This window comes from Typopeltis vanoorti, chromosome 23 (genome assembly GCF_054136105.1).
Source record: "Typopeltis vanoorti isolate ZY-2024b chromosome 23, IOZ_Tvanoo_1.0, whole genome shotgun sequence".
NCBI classification, from domain to species: Eukaryota; Metazoa; Arthropoda; class Arachnida; order Uropygi; family Thelyphonidae; genus Typopeltis; species Typopeltis vanoorti.
The window spans coordinates 43,861,116-43,887,195 of NC_143571.1; the positions used below are offsets into that span (position 1 = coordinate 43,861,116).

Below are 26,080 nucleotides of genomic sequence, written 5' to 3' on the forward strand. Positions count from 1 at the left end.
AAATTTCCCTAACCTCAACAAATTCGGGTGCATGAGACTGCCCCAAATTTGGGAAGCATGCATCCTAAGAACATCAGCCCAAAAGCCAAGGCAACCCAATTTAGTCAGCTAGGACCAACGCCAGTTGCCTTCTTCAGCCTCATTTGCTCATTGGTAGTGCCTGCATGCACATATCATAGTTTTATGTTCCAAGAAGATGGCAATGTAACATTGCCGAAATATTGGAAGGTATTGATTATAGTTTTTTAATTAATATTTTAGTATACATTGTCATTTCCTGAAAAATTTAAAGTTATGTATAACCAACATGTAAAGTTTTCTACAAGAAAAACATAATTTTGTGGGAACTTGTCAATTTTGACAGACATTTGTTAATTTTATATAATTCTTAATCATTTTAATTATTTTGTCTCAGTGTATCCCAAAAATGTCCACTATTCTCAAACTTAAGATTCCAGAATACCATCCATTTCACACCCTCATTCTAATTTTTACCGACTGAAACAGGTTGGTAAAAATGCTTCCAGTTTGTATAATCTGAGTGGAATCAGTCATGGGGATGATGACTCGTGGAGTGCCCTAGAGCTCTGTATTAGGACCACTATTCTTTAATTTGTACATTAATGATATAGCGAAAGATTTGATGGAGGATAGTCAGTTCTTTGCCAATGATGCAAAACAAATGAGAGAAATAGTTGATAAAAGTGATGTAAATATCTTATGGGATAATTTCAATAAATTGGCAGTATGGGAAAAGGACAATGGTTGTCAATTCAATGCTGTAAAATGAAATGTAATGAACTTTGGGATGAAAAGATCATATCCATGGTACAAGTTAACAGGAAATTGATGATGCTAGGAATATGGGGGGGGGGGGTTGATGATGGATAGCGATTTGAAATTCATAGGCCATATTGCAAGAGTTGATAAAATAGCTCATCAGAGGATTACTTGGATGCTGAAGAATATGTTGACAACTAAAGATAAGGAGGTTATTATACCTCTTTATAAGGCTATGATTCAGCCATGCTGATTACTGTGCCCAGATTTGATCACCTGCATTTCTTGGGGGATCGGGAGGTGGTGGAGAGGATTCAGAGATGAGTGATAGGTCTGTGGAATGTTCCCTATGAGGATAGATTGAAGATATGTGGGTTGCAGAGTTTAGCTGACAGGTGGAGGGGAAGAGATATAATAGAAACTTACAAGTTACTAAAGGGATTTGACACAAAAGAAATTTTTCAATACATGGGGAGCAGGAGGAAAACAAGGAGTCATACTTGGAAGTTGTCTAAGAGTGTGGTTAGTAAGGGTGTGCAGACTAGGTTCTTTACTTGGAAAATGGATCCAGAGGCAGTTGTGAGAGCCCCAACAGTGAAAAGGTTTAAGGAGCTGTATGAACAGGTCCTTAAACATCCATGGATGTTTAAGGGACCTGTTTAAGTATCCATGAGTCAAAAGACTCCATGGAGTATCCATATACATAAGTAAGAAACAAATAATCTACTACATATAAAATCATTAAATTCAATCCATCTGGACCATTATATAGTTTATAGCAGGGCTCTGCTATTTTTATCTTATTTTTTTGATTGTTGTCAAAGAAGGGAAAAAAAGGTTAAATTAAATACTAACTTTTGTGTCCAAATGTCTTTCTCCCAAGCTATTTGGTAAATGTGTAAGCATTGGTACAAAACAGTCCAATTCTTGACAATCAGAAGATGAGGCTCTTTTTTCTTTTACCGAACAGAATGATGGATGCCCATTCAACTGCCAAGTATGCCCTTCACTACAGCATGCTGAGTAACCAACCTCAGGAAGTAATGGTGGTGGTGGACAACATCTAGATTAAAAAATATATGGTTACTATGTTGTATGTTTCTCAGCAATAAGAAATTAAAAAAAAAAAAAAAAAAAATTAAGGTAGAAGTATTTTGAATATCATCTTTGACTTAATGAGAATAACTGCATTCTTTTAATGATATAAACTGTTAAAAAATGTTAATGAAAATAGCTTTTAGTTTATTAAAACTTTGAAAGCTAATATTTCTTTATAATAACATTTGCCTAGTCAGGATAAACAATTGAAGATCATTCAATTTAAGTTATTTAGATATTAAGGTAAACTTACACATACACACACAAAAATAACTAAATTAACAGTGTGTGTGTATTATTTTTTTTTTGACAACAATAAATGTCATTCTTTGTTTAAAAACATTTATTGTTCTTAAAAATATATATTCACTGTTAATTTAGTTATTTTTTATGTGTGTATATAATGATTCTATATATACATGGGAAAGACAGATTGCTCTGCAGTTTAACTTAATATCTAAATAACTTGAATTGAATGCTCTTCATTAGTTTAAGAACAACATTTATCTCCCAAATTAAAGGAACCATAATGAAATGCCTTTTTTTTTTTTGCCATTTTGTATGATAGTGTTTATGCCATGAAATAATATTCTAGGTTATCCCTTATGTAAGTGTAAGCAAACAAATTTTGTGTGCGTGGAGTATTTTCATGACTAAGTTACTTGTATTTAGAGGAGAATGACTTCACATTAATTTCCTTGGTATCCCATGATGTAAAGTGTGCATCATTTTGGGTGTGTATAATGCTAAGCATTATGGAAAAGGTCACAACCCTGGCCATATTTGACCTTTGTTGAGGTCTCATCAGTGAGAGCCAGACCCAGATGTGATACTAATGTTGAAGTAATGAAGAAGTCATATTTCCCATATACAAGTAGTGAAAAAGGTGTCACACCTTATTATTAAAATACTCTGGATCAGAGTTAACTGTGTAGAAATGTTTTTTCACATGGTTATAAATTAACATGGGATACTAAGGTAAATAATGTGAAGTCACTGGCCTCTATATACGAGTAGCTTAGTCATGAAAATATTTCACACGAAAACTTTGTTTGCTTACACTTGGATAAAGGATAAAACAAGAATAATTTCTTAGCATCTTAAATTTGTTTATGCCATAGTCACCCAATATATCAGAATGATAGAGAATGGCACCTTGTTAGTCCTTTTAAATTTTCAAGATTATTCATGAAATCCTGAAAACTTTCTAGAAATTAGCTAAATCTAATCAAGACTGGTTCAATAGTGATTTCTTACATTTGGGTGAGTTAGAAGATAATTTATTTTTCTTTCAAAAAAATTTTATAAAATGATTTTTATAAACTGCTTGCCAGTCAGTGTGTTTGCAAAAACAATGATAATGTTATACTAGAGAAACATAAGCAATCTTTTCTTTTAGTGTTACACAGTGATCAGCATTCATTTTAGAAATTATGGACTTCACAACCATGTACATATATAATTTTGTTGAATATATATATATATATATATATATATTATATTTTCACTAGAGGTCATGCCAGTAGAATAACCGCTGATCAAATCATTGTCTCTTTAGCATACTGTGTGAAATGTAACTCAGCTTGTTCTTGTATATGCTCCAGATGATGACCTTAACATGAAGGTCGAAATGTCGGGAAATAAAAATAGTTATTTATAACACGGTTGTAAAGTCCATAATTTCTAAAATGGATAAGCCATCTTTCTTTTAATGACATAAAATGAAGGGGGGAAAAGTACAGTCATGACAGCTTAAAATATAAAAACCCAAAGAATTTGAAAGAACATTTTTCCTAAAGATTATATGAAATGAGCATTAAATTCTATCTCTGCACTGTGAAACAGATTGGCAAATCAGAAATTTTTATGGTGAGAACTAACTCAAAGTCAGATGAATTATTATAATTTCCACAAAAAGATCAAGCTAGCTGTTTTACACTGAGTATCTCCTCTAATTTTATCACTGTCCCAATAATTTCTTTATATATAATCACACTAGTAGCAAAATAGAACAATTTGCATATAGTTTAAGGATTTTTTTTTTTTTTTTTTAAAGATAAGAGATATTTTCTCAACATATCAAGAGCTGCTAACATTTAACTACAAGCCTGTTGTTCAACCTAGCAAATTATGATAGCCTTTTCCCTTCCCACTTCCCCTATTAAGTGTTTAATATGAACTGTCATCATCAATTTATCTGTGGTGCTTCTCAAAGATAACTGAACAGTTATTTTATTGAAAAGTACAGGAATAACCTCGATTATCGTTGCCACGAAAAATACCGCAATAATCGAATCCACGATAATCGGGATAAATAATGCATATAAAATGGGTGATCATTGCCAAGGATTTTTCAAATCTATTAATTAAATTTTATATATGAAGTAAAAAATAAATGTGTTAGACGTGTTAAATAAAAAATGAAGGTTCATTTAGAAAAACAAGATTATTCTTTAATCTTTATTTATATATAAGGAGTACATACAGTACATACAATTATTCTTTCTTGGATAAAAATTGGTGTAGAGTTGTCTGGTGGAATTTTTTCTTTCTTTTTTCTTCGTATAAAACTCGGTAGCAACGGATGAAATTTTCAATTTCCTGACGAACTTTCATTGATCGCTCGAGATTAGGATCGCCATTCAAGATTTTTTCTTTAAAATTTTCATCCTAAACATTTCATCCATTTCTTTGAGGGTAAATTACTTTGATGCCACATCAATCTGTTCGTCATTATCATCAATTTGAGCATCATAAGCAGGTTCTCTCTCTCTCTCTCTCGAGGTTAATTAAGTCACATGATAAGGAGCTGGATGATGAAGACTGAAGCAGGTCCTAGTCATAGATCAAAGCCAAACTTAGTTATGTCATTGATAACACGGGTTACTTCATTTTCAAATCCTTCAAAATCATTTGCACAATAAGGAATAATCTTTTGCCACGCCACTCTCAGGTTGCTAGACGTTACTTCACCCCATGCTTCCTTGACATTCTCAAAGCAATTTTTGATATTGAATGCCTTCCAGAATTCTGTCAAAGTCATAGCGTCATCTCCTGTAGTATTTTCTATTGCTTATGAAAAAGTGCTTCGTAGGTAATATGCCTTAAAGGATGCGATTACCCCATGATCCATTGGCTGGATGATGGAAGTGATATTAGATGGTAAATAAATAACTTATACATTTTTGCACAAATCATTCAGTGCTGTTGGATGACTAGGTGCATTATCTAATATCAACAAGATTTTAAAATCAAGATTTAATGACTTGCAGTACCTTTCAGCTTCAGGACAAAAACAGTTTTTAAACCAATCCTCAAAAATAGTTTTTGTCATCCAAACTTTTCTATTGAATCTCCAATGAACAGGGAGAAAATTTTTATCTAAACTTCTAAGCGGGGTGAGGATTTTGTGAACAATAAATAAAGAGAGGCTTCATCTTGTAATCTCCAGAAGCATTGCCACATAGTAAAAGTGTTACACGTTCTTTCGAAACCTTGTAGCCAGGCTGTGATTTTTATTTTTTTGCTAAAAATGTTTTAGTGTGCATTATTTTCCATAATAAGCCTGTTTCGTCAGCATTAAATATCTGATCATCGATATAATTTCCTTCTTCAATGATCTGTTGCAATTCACCAGGAAAACTAGTTGCTGCTTTTTCATCGGCACTTGCAATTTCACCTTGTACATGAACACTATGAATGCTCCATCACTTTTTGAACTGATCAAACCACCCTGAACTTGCAGAGAAAGTCTCTTCCACTACTGATGCCGAATCATTTTCGCTTTCTAATTGTTTTCTTTTTAAAGTTTCAAACAAATTCAATACTTTTGTTTTTATAGTCATTTGACTAAGAGGAATTCTCTTTTGGTTATAATCTTCTATCCACACTGACAATAGCGTTTCCATTTCAATCATAAGATGGCTTCTGTTTCTCATAGTTTGGGACCCAGACGAGGTCGATGCACTTTGTCCTAGTTGCTTATAGTTTGCAGCATGGTCTAAAATATGGCAAACAATTGATTCATTTATACCATACTCTCTTGCAATTTTCACTTTGGTTATTCCTGCTTCATACTTATTTATCATATGCAACTTATCTTCTAAGCTGATCGCTCTAAGTTTCTTCTTCTTGATAGCTGTAGACTTGATATCATCCTTGTTTCTTTTACATTCATTGTAGGGAGTAAATAAGAAGAGAAATAAATATCCACATGTACTTCAGGCAAAGGCAGACAGTTACTGGTGAGCAGGCGCCGTCGGATAAAAACAAAGCGCTACAAGAGAGCGATACCTGGAGAGTGGCGACTCGAACTGGTTGCATATGTAGTGGGCTACATCTCAAGGCCGTGATAATTCGAATTTGGAGTGCAGTAATTGGAATTTAGGTATCAAATTACAAACCACGATAATTGAGGTATTCCTGTAGTTAATTATTGAAATAAACTTCCAAAAGTAAACTATGATCATCTTTTAGTGAAATGGAATAGTTTCAAAAACACTAATATGCATTTACATATAATCCACTTTCTACCTACTGCACTGTACTTCACTTACTGAATGATAAGCAGGAGGAGTTTACTTATTTGAAATTTTTTTCCACTTGGTTAGACTATAATAAATTTCGTTTAATCCTTTATCCAAGTGTAAGTAAACAAAGTTTGCACCTGAAGTATCTTCAGGACTGAGGCAACTCGTGGTAAAGGTGGACCAAGTTCTCATCACTACTTGTCTTAGTATCCCCCATAATGCAAAAGCACATCTCCTTGTGGACATGTATAATACTATGCATTAAGGGAAGGGCCACTACCCAGATCGGTTTACCTTTATTGAATGTTCAAGTACAGGTCAAACTGCAAAAACTCAGCGCTGTTCCCCTCAGTAACAGGCTCACCCTGCCACTGAGAAGAACTCTCAGAACCGGTTGGCTCTACACCATGAGCAAATGAGTGGCTCTGGCTCTACACCAGAGCCACTCATTTGCTCATATCTAACTCATCTGAGGGGTAACAGCCGTGCCTCAGTTAACTTCATGGGCTACAGCATTACCATGCATTACCCCCAACCCAGGACCTGGGTGACAGCAACAGCCTCAGTTAAAACTTCATGGGCTACAGCATTGCCAATCATCACCCAAACTTCTAACCGGTTTCGACCTTTATTGAGGTCTCATCAGTGGGAGCCAGATCCAGAGGTGGTGATACTAAAGTGGAAACAATGGAGAAGTCATATTTACCTATACGAGTTACCAAAAGGTGTCTCACCTTATTATTAAATTACTCTGGATTTAGAGACAGTGTTAACACATGTTGCAGGATAGCACAGCTGCTCTATCCAGTGTGTGTCCATGTGCACTTATTTAAATATGTATATTCGTTTGTTGTACATTATATATATTTAAATCATTTCCCCAAATTGCAGTTTTCGCATTCATGAAAATATAATACTCCGATATGTTATCATATTATTTTTAATCAAAGCTTGAAGAAATAACTTTGAGAATTTCATTACTGTTTAAATCAAAACATCCAAAATTGAATTTTGTTCTACTGAAGAATTTTTGCAGTCAAGCAAGATATAAATCTGCAATCCACACTTGGGACTATCTCTCTCTCTCTCTCTCTCTCTCTCTCTCTCTCTTCTCTCTCTCACTCATGGTCAAACTAAGTGGTAATCTAATCTCAGCAATATATTATTAATAATGGATGAAGGAGGGGGGGGTCAATTAATTGGCTTACTATTAATAACTGTTTTGTAGCTGAATCTCAGAGCCTAGTAAGAAAACATGTATTTCTTTATAATATAGCTCTATTTTAAATAAAAATATTAGAGTAAATTGTATACAATGTATTTTATATTTCTAGTCTTTTCATCTTATATTTGCTAATAACTTAAACTTCGATATGGTAACAGGGTATATGATTTTTAAAAAAAGGGGGTGGGGGTAGAGGAAATGGACAGGTATGCAAAATTATAATAAAAGAATAATACAAGCAGATACAATATTTAGCATATTGTATATAATAATCATCACCAAATTCTTGACATGTACCTTCAAAGGGTGTACAGGATATGATAGTACTACATGAAACACATCATTACTAACTTCATATCTACAATTTTCCTTCAAATCAATCTGTTACTTGTCAACAGTCCAGTCCAACATTATCAGATCTTATATTTCTATCTTCTAAGGCACTTTTTACTGTATCAATCCGCCTTTATCTTGGTCTTCCTTTGGGTCTTTTTCCTGCCAATATAGTAGATAACACTCCCCCCCCCCCCACCCCCCCCCCCCCCCACCCCCCCCCCCCCCCACCCCCCCCCCCCCCCACCCCCCCCCCCCCCCACCCCCCCCCCCCCCCACCCCCCCCCCCCCCCACCCCCCCCCCCCCCCACCCCCCCCCCCCCCCACCCCCCCCCCCCCCCACCCCCCCCCCCCCCCACCCCCCCCCCCCCCCACCCCCCCCCCCCCCCACCCCCCCCCCCCCCCACCCCCCCCCCCCCCCACCCCCCCCCCCCCCCACCCCCCCCCCCCCCCACCCCCCCCCCCCCCCACCCCCCCCCCCCCCCACCCCCCCCCCCCCCCACCCCCCCCCCCCCCCACCCCCCCCCCCCCCCACCCCCCCCCCCCCCCACCCCCCCCCCCCCCCACCCCCCCCCCCCCCCACCCCCCCCCCCCCCCACCCCCCCCCCCCCCCACCCCCCCCCCCCCCCACCCCCCCCCCCCCCCACCCCCCCCCCCCCCCACCCCCCCCCCCCCCCACCCCCCAGAAAGAACACATCAGACACATTAAATATAACCATTTTGGTGAAGTAGGCCTCTCAGATCATGCGCTCAACACCTTACACCAAATCGACTGGAAAAGCACCCGCTCTTTACACCATACAAAAACCTGGTACGAAAGGAAATTTAAGGAAGCCTGCGAAATTCTGATAAACCACCCAAATATCAACAACAATGGCGGCATGAAACATTCCAAATCTGGATGGCACATATTCACCCTACCTAATACATAAGGTCCAGTATAAGTCAGGACTCTAGCCAACTTCTAGCTAGTATCAGAAACCATTCCATACCCAACTGGTTGGAATGTACATGTATAATCATATTGTAAACACACACACACACACACACACACACACACACACACACACACACACACACACACACACACACACACAAACAGACTTGTTGTTGTGCCCAATGTAATTCTACAACCAACAGATAATATTATAATAGGACTCCAGCTGTGATGTATATTCTTTTTTTTTCCCACTAGAGTTCATGGCAACAATTGTTGTAATAGTTGGTCAGTAACTTTAACAAACCAGAGAGATTGTAGTGTAGCTTGTTCTCTGTATATAGTGCATATGTTCCCGAAGATGACCTTGATATAAAGGTCGAAACGTAGATTGTAATCTAGTTATATTAAACTAAAGTTTTATTCAAACACGGTAGTTGTCTCAATAATTTTCAAAAATGTACTGAAATATTTTACTTGTCCTGTAGGTTCTCCATTCACAATGCAGCTGATATTTTCAATGCTTCTGCTTATTTTCATTGTCTTTGTCTTGTTATTGCTGACCTTCATACCATATCTATTACAAGTGTTATTCAATTTAGTCAGAGAATCTTGCAGACTTGTAGCAGATTTATTCAGAAGTGTAACATCATCCACATAAACCAAAGAGCTGACATTAACATCTCCAATTTTGATATCAGGTTTATTACCACTTTCCTTCATAATGCGATCCATATAGATAATGAATAACAGTGGGGATAATGTACATCCTAGTCTGACACCAGATTTAACATTAAACCATCTTCCTATACTTCCTTCAATTCTAACTGCTGACTTACAACTCAAATAAAGACTAAGTATGGCTTGATATAATGCCCCTGATGCCATACAACTGTAGCGTTTTGAATAGCTTCTCTCTTGACACCTTGTCATATGCCTTTTCCAGATCTATATGAAATGCAAAGTAATTCTTAGATTAGTTTCAGCCTAGCTGAAGTAATCTAAGAATTATCATTAACATTAATTAATTTTACCTAATTACACTTAGCTAAAGGTGCATTTTTTTATTTCCAAAGAATTGCATGCTAAATAATAATGAAAGAATTATTGTTTTATCCATATTAATGGCATATGCCCAAGTATTAAAAATTTCACTATTTGTTCTAAATTAAATTTTGTTTTAATCTTAATCTAGTTAAAAATTACTTTGTGGAATGAATGAATGTACTGAAAAAAAGGTCCTCAGTGTTAATCCTATAATACTCCTTTAACTGCTTATATCTCTGCAGTTTGACCTATCAGGTAGTTTTCAAAGACTACGGACATTCAGTCTATTCTCAGAGGGAGCATTCCATGGACCTGCACAATATTTGTCACTTACCACTGAATCCTCACACACTTCATCAACATAGAATCCAGGTGATCAGAATCTGTAAACAATAGTGTAGATGTAGTCCTATTAAAACCTGATAAAGGGGAAAAATAACTTCTCTATCCTTGCTTGTTAGTATGTTCTTCAACACAGCAACATAATCAGATGTGCTGTTTCAGTTACCTTTACAACATGCTATCTAAATTTCAACTTTAAGTCCACATTCACTCCAAATACATACATTGACTAGTTATAGCAACTAGCAATACATCATAATAAGCTACATCACAGCTAAAACTACTTAACTCATTTATCCTGACCTCTTGTGGTACATAACATAAAAATTTACACAAATTAAAAATTTTTACAAAAAAAAAAAAAAAAAATAATAATAATAATAATAATAATAATAATACAAGATAACCAATTAATTACATCAGCCAATTAAATTTTTCTTATATACGACATCTAGTTCTTACACTTTTTTTTTAGTCTTAAAACTTTATATTACTGTAATCATTCACTGGTATAACCTAAGGTATTTCCAAGAGTTCTTTTTACTTGAAAACTCTGAAGGTCAAATAGAGGCTGCCAGGATCAGATCTTCACTTTACGACAAATAGTGGAGAAATCATGGTATTATAAAACAAAGATCTGTATTTAAGTTTTGTCGATTTGGAAAAGGCATATGACAAGGTGCCAAGAAAGAAGCTATTCAAAACGCTACAGTTATATGTGTCAATGGGGTATTATATCAAGCAATACTTAGTCTTTATTTGAGTTGTAAGTCAGCAGTTAGAATTCAAGGAAGTACAGGAAGATGGTTTAATATTAAATCTGGTGTGAGACAAGGATGTACATTATCCCCACTGTTATTCATTATCTATATGGATCACATTATGAAGGAAAGTGGTATTAAACATGATATCAAAATTGGAGCTCTTTGCTTTATGCGGATTATAATTGTTTTTCCATGGTGGATTAGGTGGATATGGTTCCACTACAAGTCTGCAGGATTCTCTGACTAAATTGAATAACTGTTGTAATAGATATGGTATGAAGGTCAGCAATAAAAAGACAAAGACAATGAAAATAGGCAGAATCATTGAAAATGTCAACTGTGTTGTGAATGGAGAACCTGTGGAACAAGTAAAACATTTCAGCTACTTAGGCACGATTTTTACTGAAGATGGTAAATTAAATATAGAAATAGACAACAGAATCAGCAAAGCTGGTATGGTGGGAAGTCAATTGAATAAATTCATATGGAATAAGAGAGAAAGTAGTCGGAACACTAAATTAGCTGTATACAAGACAGTGTTCAAACCAGTTTTAACTTATGGATCTGAGAGCTAGGTCAGAAGTAAAACACTTGACTAAAGACTAGAGAGCACACATACGAGAGTCCTGAGAAAGATTAGAGGCGTGAACAGATGGCATCAATGACAATATTATATTAAAAAACGATTATATTAGGAAAGAACTTGACATTGTCAGCATCCAGGAATGCATTAGCAGAGCTAATCTCAGGTGGTATGGTCACTTAAACAGAATGGGCAAGGAAAGATTAGAAAAACAAGTGTTCTCTGCCAAGTTGGCAGGAAAACGACCCAGAGGAAGAACAAGATACAAGAAGATTGATACGGTACAAAGTGCCTTAGATGATAGAAATATAAGATCTAGTAATGTTGGAGTTGACAAGTAACAGACTGATTTGGAGGAAAATTGTAGATAGGATGTTAGTAATGATGTAAATTTTTCATGTAGTACTATCATATCGTGTACACCCCTTGAGGGTACATGTCAGGAATTTGATGATGATGATGATAACTCTCATTCATCTGATGCACGTGTGTGCATATGCAGGCATGGAGATGAGCTACCTGTAGTGAGGTGCTCAAAGCAATATTTGAGCATATGTGTTGTTGTTGTCAAGGTTGTATGTATGTTGCCCAAAACTAGGAAATTTTTAGCCCAACATTTTTTGGTTTAAATTTGGTTGTTTTTATGAATGTTTCACATGCTTCAAATTTTCTTTTCATACCATGTTCTGGTAGTATAAGAGTTGATTACCTTTCCAATCAATTCTATAAAAGGTTGCAATGCATGGCTGGAAATATTTGTTTTTCCATGGTGGATTAAGTGGATATGGTTCCACCCCCCAAGATGTCAACTGTTTCACCAATGTGTGACAGATTACATGTACATTTAATATGCCTGGACATGAGAGGTCTTTAGATGTGCTAAATAAATGTTTAAGTTTTGTGGGAGGTTTAAAGATAGTATTTCTTTAGCTTTCTATTTCTTTCTAACAGATCTTTAATATGCAGGTTAGATATAGCTTTGCTGAAATTTTTGTATGGTGTGTTATCTTTTTTGTCCAGTATGTTGTCAATTATCATTTCATTATATCTGCTTTCAACAAAGGTGGTTCTAATCCACTGCAGTTCTTAGATCATTAACATTCGAACGATAATTAATATTAAAATGCAAACAAATTGTTATCATTCCCTTTTTGAGAGTATTTATTATACCTAATTTTTGTGTTGGGTGATAGGAGTGTCTATATACAAACTTTGGCATGTGGAGGTTTGTGATAAATGCTAAATGAGAGTAGTCTGATAAAAGGCATGTGCGTCCAAAGAATGGTGAGGAATTTTGTTGTATGTGTATAAGGTTCAAGAAAGCAGACAAAGTTTAGTGGCCCAAACACCCCACGATATATCCAAGCCAAGTCTTTGGTTTCGAGTTTTCTGTTCAAAAGATTCTATAAAAAATTGGGTGTCGGTAAAAACGGTTTTACAAAGTGTTTTTTTCCCCCTAAATTATATTGTGTAGATTTGTATAATAGTGCTCTTGTGCAATACCTGCTTCTCGTCCTCTTTTATTCTATCACCTGGAACAGTCTTCCTCGTGAAGTATTTCCAAACAATTACAACTTGCAGCTCTTCAAAAAAAAAAAAGCAATAGGCTTCTATCTCAGTCCTCATATATGTCCCATACACAGCACTGATGTGCTTATATGTCTCTTGGCCTGTATAAGATCAACATACAAAAATAAATAAAATTTATAAAAGGTGACAGATGCAGTGGACAAAAGGAATACACATTCAGTGGTATATTTAAATTTTGCTAAAGCCTTTGATAGATTGCCACATGAAAATAATAAATGTGGTTTAATCCTTTATCCAAGTGTGAGCAAACAAAGTTTGCACCTGAAAGTATCTTCAGGACTGGGGTAAAGTAGTACAACACCGGGCAACTCGTTGCAAAGGTGGAGCAAGCTAACATCACTCCTATCTCACTATCTCCCATAATGCAAAACACATCACCTTGAGGATATGTATAATGTTATGCATTAAGGGAAGGGCCACTACCCAGACTAGTTTCGACCTTTATTGAGGTCTCTTCAGTGGGAGCCAGGCCCAAGTGGAGATACCAGGCAGAAGCATTAGCAAGGTCATCTCTACCTATAGGAGTTGCTGAACGGTGTGCCACCTTTTTTTTATTAAATTACTCTGGATTTAGAGAAAGATGTTGAAAGTTTATTTTTCACTTGGCTAGACTGTAATAAGTTTAGTTTAATCCTTTATCCAAGTGTGAGCAAACAAAGTTTGCGCCTGACTTTCAACAGCCACATGACAATCTGGTAATTAAACTCGAACATGCACTGGATTGGAGACCGAGTTATCAGCAAGTTGTGTACTGGAGGTGGGGGGGGAGGGGAGTGAAAGTCACTAGTAATATGTTACAAGGCCTATTTTTGGGCCCATCACTGTTCAATTTGCATGCAATTGATATTGGAAAAGGCTTGAATAGTGATAGACAGTCTGCAGATTATGTGAAGTTGAGAAAAAACTGTGGTGGTAGAAGGGATGTTGTAGCCTCACATGTGGACTTGAACAGACTGGGAGAATGGACAAATGGGTGGGCTACCAGTTCAGTGTAGCCAAGTATAAGGTTCTAAAATTAAGGAAGCATATATGGTATGCAGAATATAAGATTGGTGGGAAATATCTTAGAGGAGGGAATGGAGATGAGGGATCCGGAGGAAGTATTGGTGAAGACTTGAAATTCTGGAGATATTTTGCTAAAATTGTGAGGAGAGCACAGTACATTATGATGAAGAGAACACTGATATATAGGAGTAAGGATGTTATGATTACACTGTATAAGGCTTTGGTCAGACTGCATATGGATTATTGTGTTCAGATTTGATCACTGTTTTCAAAAGGATGAAGAGATGTTGGAAAGGGTTCAGAGATAATTGGCTGAAATGGTCTCTGATATGTTGAGTATGAAGATAGATTGAGGGAATGCAATTTATAGATTCTAGAAAGAATCTATTTATAGATTCTTGTATTTATTTATAGAAAATATTCTCTATAAATAATGGAGACAGAGAGAGAACAAGAGACCATCACTGGAGGCTGTATAAGGACTAGGTTTATTTGCATGTAGAGTGATAGGTAGTAGGAATACATCACTTGAAAGTGTGGTAGGTGCAGAGATGATTGACTGAAGTGGTTTCTGAATAGCTAGCATCACTGCAATCAATCTGACAGCAAATGTATTAAAGTCACTGTATGATGAGCTGTGTGTGATAGTGGACCTCCTGCAATGAACTGCTTGACTCCATAGAGGTCTGATGATGATAATTCTATATCAACTGTTTCAGCATCACATAATCCTTTTGCTTTACAAGACAGGTCCACTACCCCGACCAGTTTCAACCTTTCTTGATATCTTGCCAGTGGGACCTGGACTCAGGAAGATAGAATCACTGAATCAATCAGACTTTAAGAAAGGTCGAAACAAGTCTTCATAGTCACCCTTCCCATAATGCTATTGCATTATTATGGGATACTGAGGTAACTGATGTGAAGTCATATTTCCACATAGTAGCACAAGGAACTGGTTGTGAAGTTCCTTCATGCACAAACTTTTTTTTTCTTATGCTTGGGTAAAGGATTAAAGAAGAATATAATTTCTTGTCAAATATAATTAACTTTGCAACCAAGTGAAAAAACTTTTAGGATCCTTGTTATATTTTCATGATTTCTCCATTATTTCTCTTAAGATTTTCAGTTTAAGACATAAATCTTGCATCTGGTGCAAATTTATAAAGAAATTTCCCTCAATGTGCAGTGGAAATTCCTCTGTAATTCATCTCTAATTCTCACGTTTAGTTCTATTTCTCTTTTTTACAAATGGATACTAAGAGCTCTACTCCTCCAATCATCTGGAATTTGATTTTCTGAATTACAGAGGACGGTCATTGTAACTTTTATATTTCCATATTTGAGCATTTTCTGGTGAAATCATTTACTCCAGACTTTCCGCATTTCAGGTTTTTGATGTATACTTCTGACTGCATCCCTTATTAATATCATCTACAACCATTCTGTCACTTCTGGTTTCATTTAAACAATTTTTTTAAATAATTACTCTGGCCATCTAGAATATCCACCTCAGTTTGAACATTTTGCTACCTTCCTGATAATATACACTATCTACCAATAATTGTCCAGACACCTTTGTTATTTGAAATTATAGAACATTCCTGGTTTGTAAATAACATAAAAATCTGTGTAGAGATAGCACGAAGCAGTATTTCATTGTAGCAATTGAATATAGATGACAACACAACACAACACAAACTCAGTGACTTCAAGAGAGGTATCATCATGGGCTGTCACATTGGTGGCATGTCCACAAGTGCCATTGCCACTCAACTGCAGCACCCAAAATCAGCGGTTAGCAATGATGAAAATGGATACGTTCTAGCATCACTAGTGCAGGAAAACACCCAAGAATGACTGATATGGACAGGAGGATGTTAAAATGAGTGACATGCAAAAACTGGCTATAATCGGCAAAGACCATCTGTGATGAGTTCCAGAGCACCAGTAACACCATGGTTAACACTAATACTGTACAAAAAGAACTCTATTTCCATGGAAAAGCAGCAGCACACAAGAAGCTTGTGTGACCTGGTGAAAAGAGCATGAGAACTGGACAATTGACCAGTGAAAAATGGTACTCTGGAGTGATGAATCAAGGCTCACCTGTTTCCAGTTTAGGCAGGGTGTAGCCTTGTGAACGCTTGTTACCACAGCATGTTGTACCCACAGTAAATTTTGGTGGTGAAGGAGTAATGGTGTGGAGTGCATTCAGCTGGTTTGGAGAGGGACCACTGGTTGTTGTCTGTGGTTCCATGTAGGCAGCTCAGTACCTTGATATTCCGGATAATCAGGTGCTGTCTGCACTGTGGAAATGGAATGGACCATTGTTACTATCAAGACGACAATGCCACAAAGCTTCAACTGTTATGCAATGGTGTGAAGAGATAGGTGTTAAACAACTGTTCTGACCTATGCAGACTCCTGACTTCAACTCCCATCGAACACCTGTGGGATGAAATGGAGTGGCAATTGAGGTCCAGAGCAGCACATCCTCAATTTCTCGCTGAACTCGGTACTGCTTTGATGAAGGAATAGAGACAAATTCCACCTGATGCCTGCTGTACATTGGTGGAAGGTCTCCCCCCAAAGGGTGTACAGGAAGTGAACAAAGCCAAAGGTGGATATGCCCAATATTACGGTTCACCTGTTGGTATCAATTGCAAATTGCTAAAGTGTCTGGACAATTATTGGTAAATTGTATATAAGTGCCTGTGACTCCGACCCATTAAAGTAAATTAAAGATGTCAAGAAATTATATTCTTGTTTAATCCTTTATCCAAGTGTAAGCAAACAAAGTGTGCATGGAAAGTAACTACATCACTGGCCAACTTGTATATAGAAGCTAATGACTTCACATAACTTGCCTTAGTATTCCACAATGCTTTGCATTATGGGAAGGGTCACTAACCAGACCGGTTTTGAGTTTTATTGAGGTCTCATTAGTGGCAGCCAGACTCAGAAGTGATACCAAGGTTGAAGTAATGCAGAAGTCATATTTCCACATACAAGTAGCCAAAAGATATCTCACCTTATTACTAAAATACTCTGGATTAGAGATAGTTGTCAAAAGTTTTTTCCACTTGGTTATACTATAATTAAAGAACCCAAGAAATTATATTCTTGGTTTAATCCTTTATTCAAATGTAAGCAAATAAAGTTAATGCATGAAGTTACTTCACGACTGGGCAACTTGTATATAGAGACTAATGATTTCACATTGTTATGTCGTGAAATTTCTTTATTTTATACTTTATTGTGCTCGTCTACTTACATCACTTATCTTAGATTGTCACTGTGTAGTGTTATTACTTTAACTATATATTTCTATGGTCTATACACACGAGACTATCGGAACTATGTACTCTCTTATCTACAGTTAAATCTATCCACACAATTGGCTGATTCTTAGAATGATTAAGTATATTAAATAAATTAACAAAGGGTAGACTTCTGAATAGAGTCTGATCCTCAGCAATAATGGTCTGGAGTTACCTCCTAATCAGGTTCTGGCAATATTTATTTGATCAAGCTGCGCCAGCCAGACCCATAGATTAGAAATTCCTCTTAACCAAGCAGTAAACCTCAGAAAATATACTAGGCTAATCAATCCATTAATTTTTCTTTATCTCAATTTTATCTATCTCTCTTAAAATACTTTAGTTTGCAGTCGTGGTCTCTGGAATATAATTCTTTCCCGCTCACATTCAGATATTAGTAAGATTCAATTCAAGGATTCAATTCAAGGCACAAAACAGGTTAAGATATTCAACATACATGTATTAAATTCCTATGATCACACATTTACAAGAATACACTCAATTGGAATGGAGGTATCCTAAGTTATAAAGTTAAACAAAGCAACTGTAATTCACACAACATATCCAATCATATCACATCGGTAACTTTATAGATCATTACTCATAACAATTCAATTCAAACTACAATTCATTCAATCAATTACTTGAGAAATAGCCCTAAGAATTAAAACACTGCTATCCAATATTCGCTAAAGTCCTTTTCCTACAAGTATAGAGTTCTGAAACATAACATCTCTTTTCTTCTATATTACAATATTCCTCTCTTTCTTAACAAAGAATTACAAAAGGTTTTAACATTACCATATTTCTGGAAGTATAATCATTCGGTCATCTTATCCTTACTTCGTCTCACGGAATGTCCGGTCTTCTTCTAGACGACTGTCTCACAGGCTAGGCTTGGACTTCATTGTTCTGCCTTTCTTTCCCATCGTGGACTAGAAACAGCATGCCTCAGATCGATCCACGTGGACGTATATGGCAGCCAGTGACTTCAAGCTTACTCAGAAAGCTGCTGATTATCTCCTTATCGAATCCTTCCGTACAACATCTCAAAACGATAACAGTGAATAGCTACACACTATCGATAGGATCCCGAACTCGAACTCTCTCCGACTCCACCACAAGAAAATTCCTAGTAGACTACAGACCTCAAGAAGAAAAAGCCATTCGAAAGGGGGGGAGCAAACCTCTTTTATGCTTTCTTCCCTTGGCACCCACTTTTGCGCACCTGTCGTATATTCTATTCGCGTCTACCTGGAGAACTCCATGCACGTGCCACGTCTTTCTGGAAAACATCAAGCGTGTGCTGTTCCGCATGTAAACAATTTGCCGTAGGCTAAGCAATTCACCCGAGGTTTTCGTTAGTGGACTTTGAACTTCTGTTACATGCCTTAACATATATTACATATATGTTCAGGCATGTGACAGAAGTTCTTAACATATATATAACATATCTTACAAAGAATACTTCTTCCATTATAATTTCTTACAAAATTGACATCGTTTACCCTTAAGTAATATTACATAAAATAGTTCTGGCATAATGTTTATTAGGCAATTTGTATCTTTACTATGTACAAGCAATTTCCCCTTTTAGTTTTTAACTTGTTAAATTCTGAATGGGATATTTCTTAGTTAAAATATTTTCATTCAAAAATTAACAAAGGTTTCTCCCCTTCTATTAAAATTTTTCCCAAAAATTTTATGTGGTCCCCTCACAATCTCTTGGGGGGAGGGGGGTCTTGACCTTGACTTAGTAACTCGTTTCTTCCATATCTTTCTTGGACTAAAATTGTACTTTATCTGATTTTGTGTTTTAACCTCATGATTACACTTAGTTTTACTGCTATCCTTCAATGCCTTGAGCCTAAACAATTCTTCCTTAGTTTTATTCTCAGAGCTTACATAATCTGTAAGTAAATGTACAGACTTTGTGGCCAGTGCTAAGTTCCAACATAACAGACCACTTATAGCTTTTCTAAGCAGGAAAAGAAAACAGAGGAAGTTTGCATAATTATATTGCCGTTGAGATTGTGTACTAACTTCCTGTCTTCTGTGCTTGTTTCTTCTCTTTCTGTTATGGAAACTCTTAGATCCACTGTGTATCTCAATATAGTTCATTCTGATTGTTCTTGGGCCATCCTGTCCTAATTGTTGTTCTGCAACATCCTGGTTATTTGCCAAATAAACGCTAGACATTTGGCAAGTTTCAGGATGATTATTCACTTCTGAATTTGAAGATATCTCAGAATCAACCTGGGTAATTTGAGTCACTTCATTAGCTTTATTATTTAACCTCAAGGGCTCACTTTAGTGAGTACGGGCATGGCCAACCCGAGGTACCAGATGCTGGACCATGCCTGACTTCATGTAATATACACCTGTTATATTATTCTGTAGACTGGTCCCTACCCTTCTTTCTTTGCTTCTTTCTCCTCTCCTTGCTCCTTCCCCTTGATTCTATTAAAGTATTCGAGGGCCTAGGGGTTAATCTTCTTCTTCTTATCTTGCTAAGTCACTTCGTCTTATGCAGCCACCGAAAGAGGCAAGCTAGCCTCAATAGGTGCCAGTCCTAAGCCCGGATAAATGGCGAGGGTTGATGTCAGGAAGGGCATCCAGTCGGAAAACCTCACTGCCAACTCTAGCTATGATATGAGTCAAAGAGAAAATGATATATAAGGGCTAAGGCATACCCCTTAAGCGACGTGCAGCCACATCGCCCTACAGCTGCAAGAAGTGGATGAGGGCTACCACATCAAGGGTGGGTGCAGTTAAAGAAGCAAGCCCAGCAGGTGGAGAGGATGTTGCGAATGGGAACACTGAATGCTGGAAGCATGACTGGAAGGGGAAGAGAGGTGGCAGACATGATGAGGAAGAGCAAGTTGGACATTTTATGTGTGCAGGAGACAAGGTGGAAAGGCAAAGGAACTGGGAGATGGATATAAATTGTTCTACTCTGGAGCGAATAACAAGGGAAGAAATGGTGTAGGAATTGTGGTGTGTGGCAGAATGAAGGGCGAAGTACTGGAAGTGGGTAGAAGGAATGACAGGATCATGCGAATAAAATTGGGTCTTGGAGAAGAGCAGGTGGTCGTATTATGTGTATATGTGTATATATTATGTGTACAGCAGAGGAGAAAGATTAGTTCTGGAACATGTTAGATGAAGAAATGAGGGAACTGGAAGAAAACGAGATGGTGATTGTCGGAGGAGACTTGAACGGACACATAGGGAGACAGAATAGAGATTGTGAAAGGGTGCATGGTGGCCATGGAGTGGAATGATGAACCAGGAAGGAGAGAGGGTTGTGGACTTTGCAGTAGCGTTTGATCTGGCAATTGTGAACTCGTTTTTCTACAAGAGGGAAGAACATTTGATAACATTTAGGAGTGGTAACAACAGCTCACAAATTGACTACATTTTGACTAGAAGAAAACATCTTAAGGTTGTGACAAATTGTAAAGTAATTCCAACAGATCAAGTAGCAAAACAACACCGACTGCTGTGCGCAGACTTTCAAATAAGATCGAAGATAAGAACTTCTGGATGCCGTGGAATGAAGACAATTAAGTGGTTTGGCTTAAAAGAGGAGAGTGTGAGGAATCGTTTTAAGGAGAGGGTGTTAGAGAGGATTTCGGATGGACTGGAAAGTGTACAGGATTGGTGGAAACATAATTCAAAAGTAATCCTGAGCTGTGCAATCGAGGTGCTTGGTGAGACATCTGGAAAGATTAGAGAGCAGAAGGAGGGTTGGTGGTGGAATAATGATGTACAAGTGGCAGTGACAGCTAAGAGGAAGGCAAAGCAGAAGTGGGATGAGTCAAGAGTGGAAGATGACAGAGAGGTGTACAAAGAGAGAAAGCAAGAAGCCAAGAGAGTTGTGGCACAGGCGAAGGCCATGGCATATCAAGATCTGTATGATCAATTAGAAACAAAGGAAGGACAGAGAAAAATTTACCAACTAGCGAAATGTAGACATAAAGCAGAAAAGGACATCTTACATGTGAGGCGGATCAAAGATGCTGAAGGAAGAGTATTATGGAAGGATGTGGACATAAGAAACAGATGGAAAATATACTTTCAGGGACTTTTGAATGAGGAAAATGCAAGGACTCTCAGAGGAGAGCGGAAGCCTTCTGAGGCGATGGTGCAGAACATCAGTAGAGTGGAAGTGATGGAGGCCATGAAGAGGATGAAGAATGGAAAATCGGTGGGCCCCAACAGAATTCCAGTGGAGGCATGGAAGGCACTGGGGGAAGAGGGAATTGACTTGCTGTGGGACCTGTTCATGAAAGTTTGCCAACAGGAAAATATACCCGAGGAATGGAGGGAGAGTACTCTTGTCCCCATCTACAAGGGTAAAGGGGATGCACAAGACTGTAAAAATTACAGAGAAATAAAGTTGATGTCCCACACAATGAAAATCCTAGAAAGGGTTCTTGATGGAAGATTGAGGAAGGAGGTAAAGATTGCAAAGGAACAATTTGGCTTCATGCCTGATAGATTCAACAACAGATGCTATCTTTGGGTTACGGCAGATGATGGAAAAGTTTTGAGAGAAACAACAGGAGCTACATCTGGCATTTATTGATCTGGAGAAAGCATACAATAGAGTGCTAAGGCAAGAAGTCTGGTGGTGTCTCTGAGGGAGAAGAAGGTTCCGGAGAAATATGTCCTGTTGGTGCAGGAGATGTACAGAAATGTGAAGACAAGTGTTTGGACCTGTCTGGGACAGTCAGAAAATTTTCAAGTAACAGTTGGCTTGCATCGAGGGTCAGCATTAAGTCCGTTTCTGTTTAATATTGTGATGGAGGTGGTGATGGAGGAGGTTAGAACAGATGCGCCTTGGACAGTGTTGTATGCAGATGATATCTTGCTCTGTGTAGATCCAAGAGAAGAAGCGGGAACTAAACTCGAAAGATGGAGAAAAGCACTGGAAGAGAGAGGTATGAGACTGAGCAGAAGTAAGACAGAGTATATGTGTTGCACAGTGGGCAGTGGCCAGGAGACAGATCTGGAGTTGGAAGGAAATGTCATCAGGAAGGTGAGGGACTTTAGATACTTAGGTTCAACAGTGGAAGAAGATGGAGGAGCTGAGAAGGAAGTGAGATGCAGGATACACGCAGGATGGAGGAACTGGAGGGAGATGGCTGGAGTGTTATGCGATAAGAGGGTGCTGATCAATCTGAAAGGCAAAACCTATAGGACAGTAGTGAGGCCAGCTATGACATATGCTATAGAAATTGTGGCCCTGAGGAAAAATAACATCAGCAGGGTGGAAGGAGCAGAGATGAGAATGCTTAGGTGGATGTGCGGTGTGACCAGAAAAGATCGTCTGAGAAATGACTATGCGAGGGGAACAGTGAAAGTTACGAACTTAGGAGCGAAGATACAGGAGGCAAGGTTGAGATGGTTTGGTCATGTGATGAGGAGGAGGGAGGACGAATATGTGGGAAGAAAGGTCATGCAGATGGATGTGCAAGAAAGGAGGAAGTGTGGACAGTCAAAGAAGAGATGGAGGGAGCTGGTAGAAGAGGACTTGAGAATGAAGAACTTGGATGTGGTGACACCCAAAGACAGGAGGATGTGGAGGAGACTCATCATCAACAGTGACCCCACTTAAGTGGGAGAAGATGCAGAAGAAGAAGATTAGCTTTATCATTTTGTGTAACATTACCTTCACTTTGCTTTTTCCCCTTTTGTGAATTCTTAGTCCTATTCCTATAATTATGGTTCTCTCCTCTGGACTGTTTGTTACCCATTAGAAATATCTCATTTCTCGAGAAGTTGCAAGAGAACTTGTACCTCTCAAGAAAGTTAGTTCCTAAAATTATCTGAACGTTAGGGCGGAATATCCTAGGGAGGACCAACAAATCCTGCCAAACATACATTTTGAATTCAGGTAAGTACAAATTTATTCTTACCTTCTTGGTCGCATAAACTTTGGATGTTGTTAACCCTCATATTTTGATCGGTTTTCTCAGATCAGAAATTCCTTGCCACACACTGGATTTTATTCTGTGAAAGTAGTCTCCCTTTATGACAGAGGCCTGAGAACCAGTATCCAACAATGTGTCACAACGAGATCCTCATACTGCACCTTTTATTATCATTTTTGACCTTCCTTGATGTTCATAATCCCACTGTCTACCTTTATACCTATGAGGAGTTTCTCCAAACTTTGACTCATTATTTCTCATGGAGGGTCTCCTGTTATAAAAACAGTTGCGAGCTATATGTCCGATCTTACTACAACTGAAACATCTGAGAATTCCCTTTCTGTTTTTCCCTTCATTATTCCTCTCTGATCGAAGTAGAGATATTTCAGAGGTCTTTTCTGTGACTGCCACCAACTTCTGCATAACATCATCAAATCGATTCAACAAGGGCTGTTGAAGTCTTTCGACTTCTTGTTTGATTAATGCATCAGTCTCCTCTGGTTGAGGGATAGGCGACTCTGAAGCCTTATCTGGGACTGCCACAAGCTGTTTCAGTACCGCATCAAGAATCCAAAACCAACTTACTCTGACTTATTAACTTGTTTTAAGCAATCAAATCACATCCTGTCGACTGCGCCATTGTTACGTCATGATATTTCTTTATTTTATACTTTATTGTGCTCGTCTACTTACATCACTTATCTTAGATTGTCACTGTGTAGTGTAATTACTTTAACTATATATTTCTATGGTCTATACACACGAGACTATCGGAACTATGTACTCTCTTATCTACAGTTAAATCTATCCACACAATTGGCTGATTCTTAGAATGATTAAGTATATTAAATAAATTAACAAAGGGTAGAGTTCTGAATAGAGTCCGATCCTCAGCAATAATGGTCTGGAGTTACCTCCTAATCAGGTTCTGGCAATATTTATTTGATCAAGCTGCGCCAGCCAGACCCATAGATTAGAAATTCCTCTTAACCAAGCAGTAAACCTCAGAAAATATACTAGGCTAATCAATCCATTAATTTTTCTTTATCTCAATTTTATCTATCTCTCTTAAAATACTTTAGTTTGCAGTCGTGGTCTCTGGAATATAATTCTTTCCCGCTCACATTCAGATATTAGCAAGATTCAATTCAAGGATTCAATTCAAGGCACAAAACAGGTTAAGATATTCAACATACATGTATTAAATTCCTATGATCACACATTTACAAGAATACACTCAATTGGAATGGAGGTATCCTAAGTTATAAAGTTAAACAAAGCAACTGTAATTCACACAACATATCCAATCATAGGTTAATTTCTCAAGACAATCACATCGGTAACTTTATAGATCATTACTCATAACAATTCAAACTACAATTCATTCAATCAATTACTTGAGAAATAGCCCTAAGACTTAAAACACTGCTATCCAATATTCGCTAAAGTCCTTTTCCTACAAGTATAGAGTTCTGAAACGTAACATCTCTTTTCTTCTATATTACAATATTCCTCTCTTTCTTAACAAAGAATTACAAAAGGTTTTAACATTACCATATTTCTGGAAGTATATTCATTCAGTCATCTTATCCTTACTTCGTCTCACGGAATGTCCGGTCTTCTTCTAGACGACTGTCTCACAGGCTAGGCTTGGACTTCATTGTTCTGCCTTTCTTTCCCATCGTGGACTAGAAACAGCATGCATCGGATCGATCCATGTGGACGTATATGGCAGCCAGTGACTTCAAGCTTACTCAGAATGCTGCCGATTATCTCCTTGTCGAATCCTTCCATACGACATTTCGAAACGATAGCAGTGAATAGCTACACACTATCGATAGGATCCCGAACTCGAACTCTCTCTGACTCCACCACAAGAAAATCTCTAGTAGACTACAGACCTCAAGAAGAAAAAGCTCTTCGAAAGGGGGGAAAACCTCTTTTATACTTTCTACCCTTGGCACCCACTTTTGCGCACGTGTCATATATTCTATTCACATCTTCCTGGAAAACATCGAGCGTGTGTCGTTCCGCACGTAAACAATTTACTGTAGGCTACGCAATTCACCCGAGGTTTTCGTTAGTGGACTTTGAACTTCTGTTACATGCCTTAACATATATCTTACAAAGAATGCTTCTTCCATTATAAATTCTTACAAAATTGACATCGCTTACCCTTAAGTAATATTACATAAAGTAGTACTAACATAATGTTCATTAAACAATTTGTATATTTACCTATGTACAAGCAATTTCCCCTTTTAGTTTTTAACTTGTTAAATTCTGAATGAGATATTTCTTAGGTGAAAGATTTTCATTCAAAATTTAACATCACAATGACTTCTCCATTACTTCAACCTTGGCATCACTTCGGGGTCTGGCTGCCACTGATGAGATCTCAATAAAGGTTGAAACCAATCTGGCTAGTAACCCTTCCCACAATGCATAGCATTATACATGTCCATAAGGATATGTGCTTTGCAGTTCATAAAGGTCTTTTTCTTGCAAGTGTGACATCATGGAGAGCAGTTGATGATGATGAGGAGGAGAAACTGACTGTAAGTGAACAAGAGGTATATTGGGCA

The 26,080-nt window shown here is 37.6% G+C and overlaps 1 protein-coding gene across 1 annotated transcript in view; it reads right to left on the bottom strand.

Moving 5' to 3' along the window:
- The window catches only part of LOC150093808 (protogenin-like), a 497,946-nt gene that overhangs the window by 27,590 nt on the left and 444,276 nt on the right, over positions 1-26,080 (bottom strand). The window contains exon 20 of the mRNA XM_090412521.1: positions 1,636-1,843. Coding sequence (XP_090268647.1) covers positions 1,636-1,843 — 208 coding nt within the window. The remainder of the gene's footprint in view (positions 1-1,635; positions 1,844-26,080) is intronic.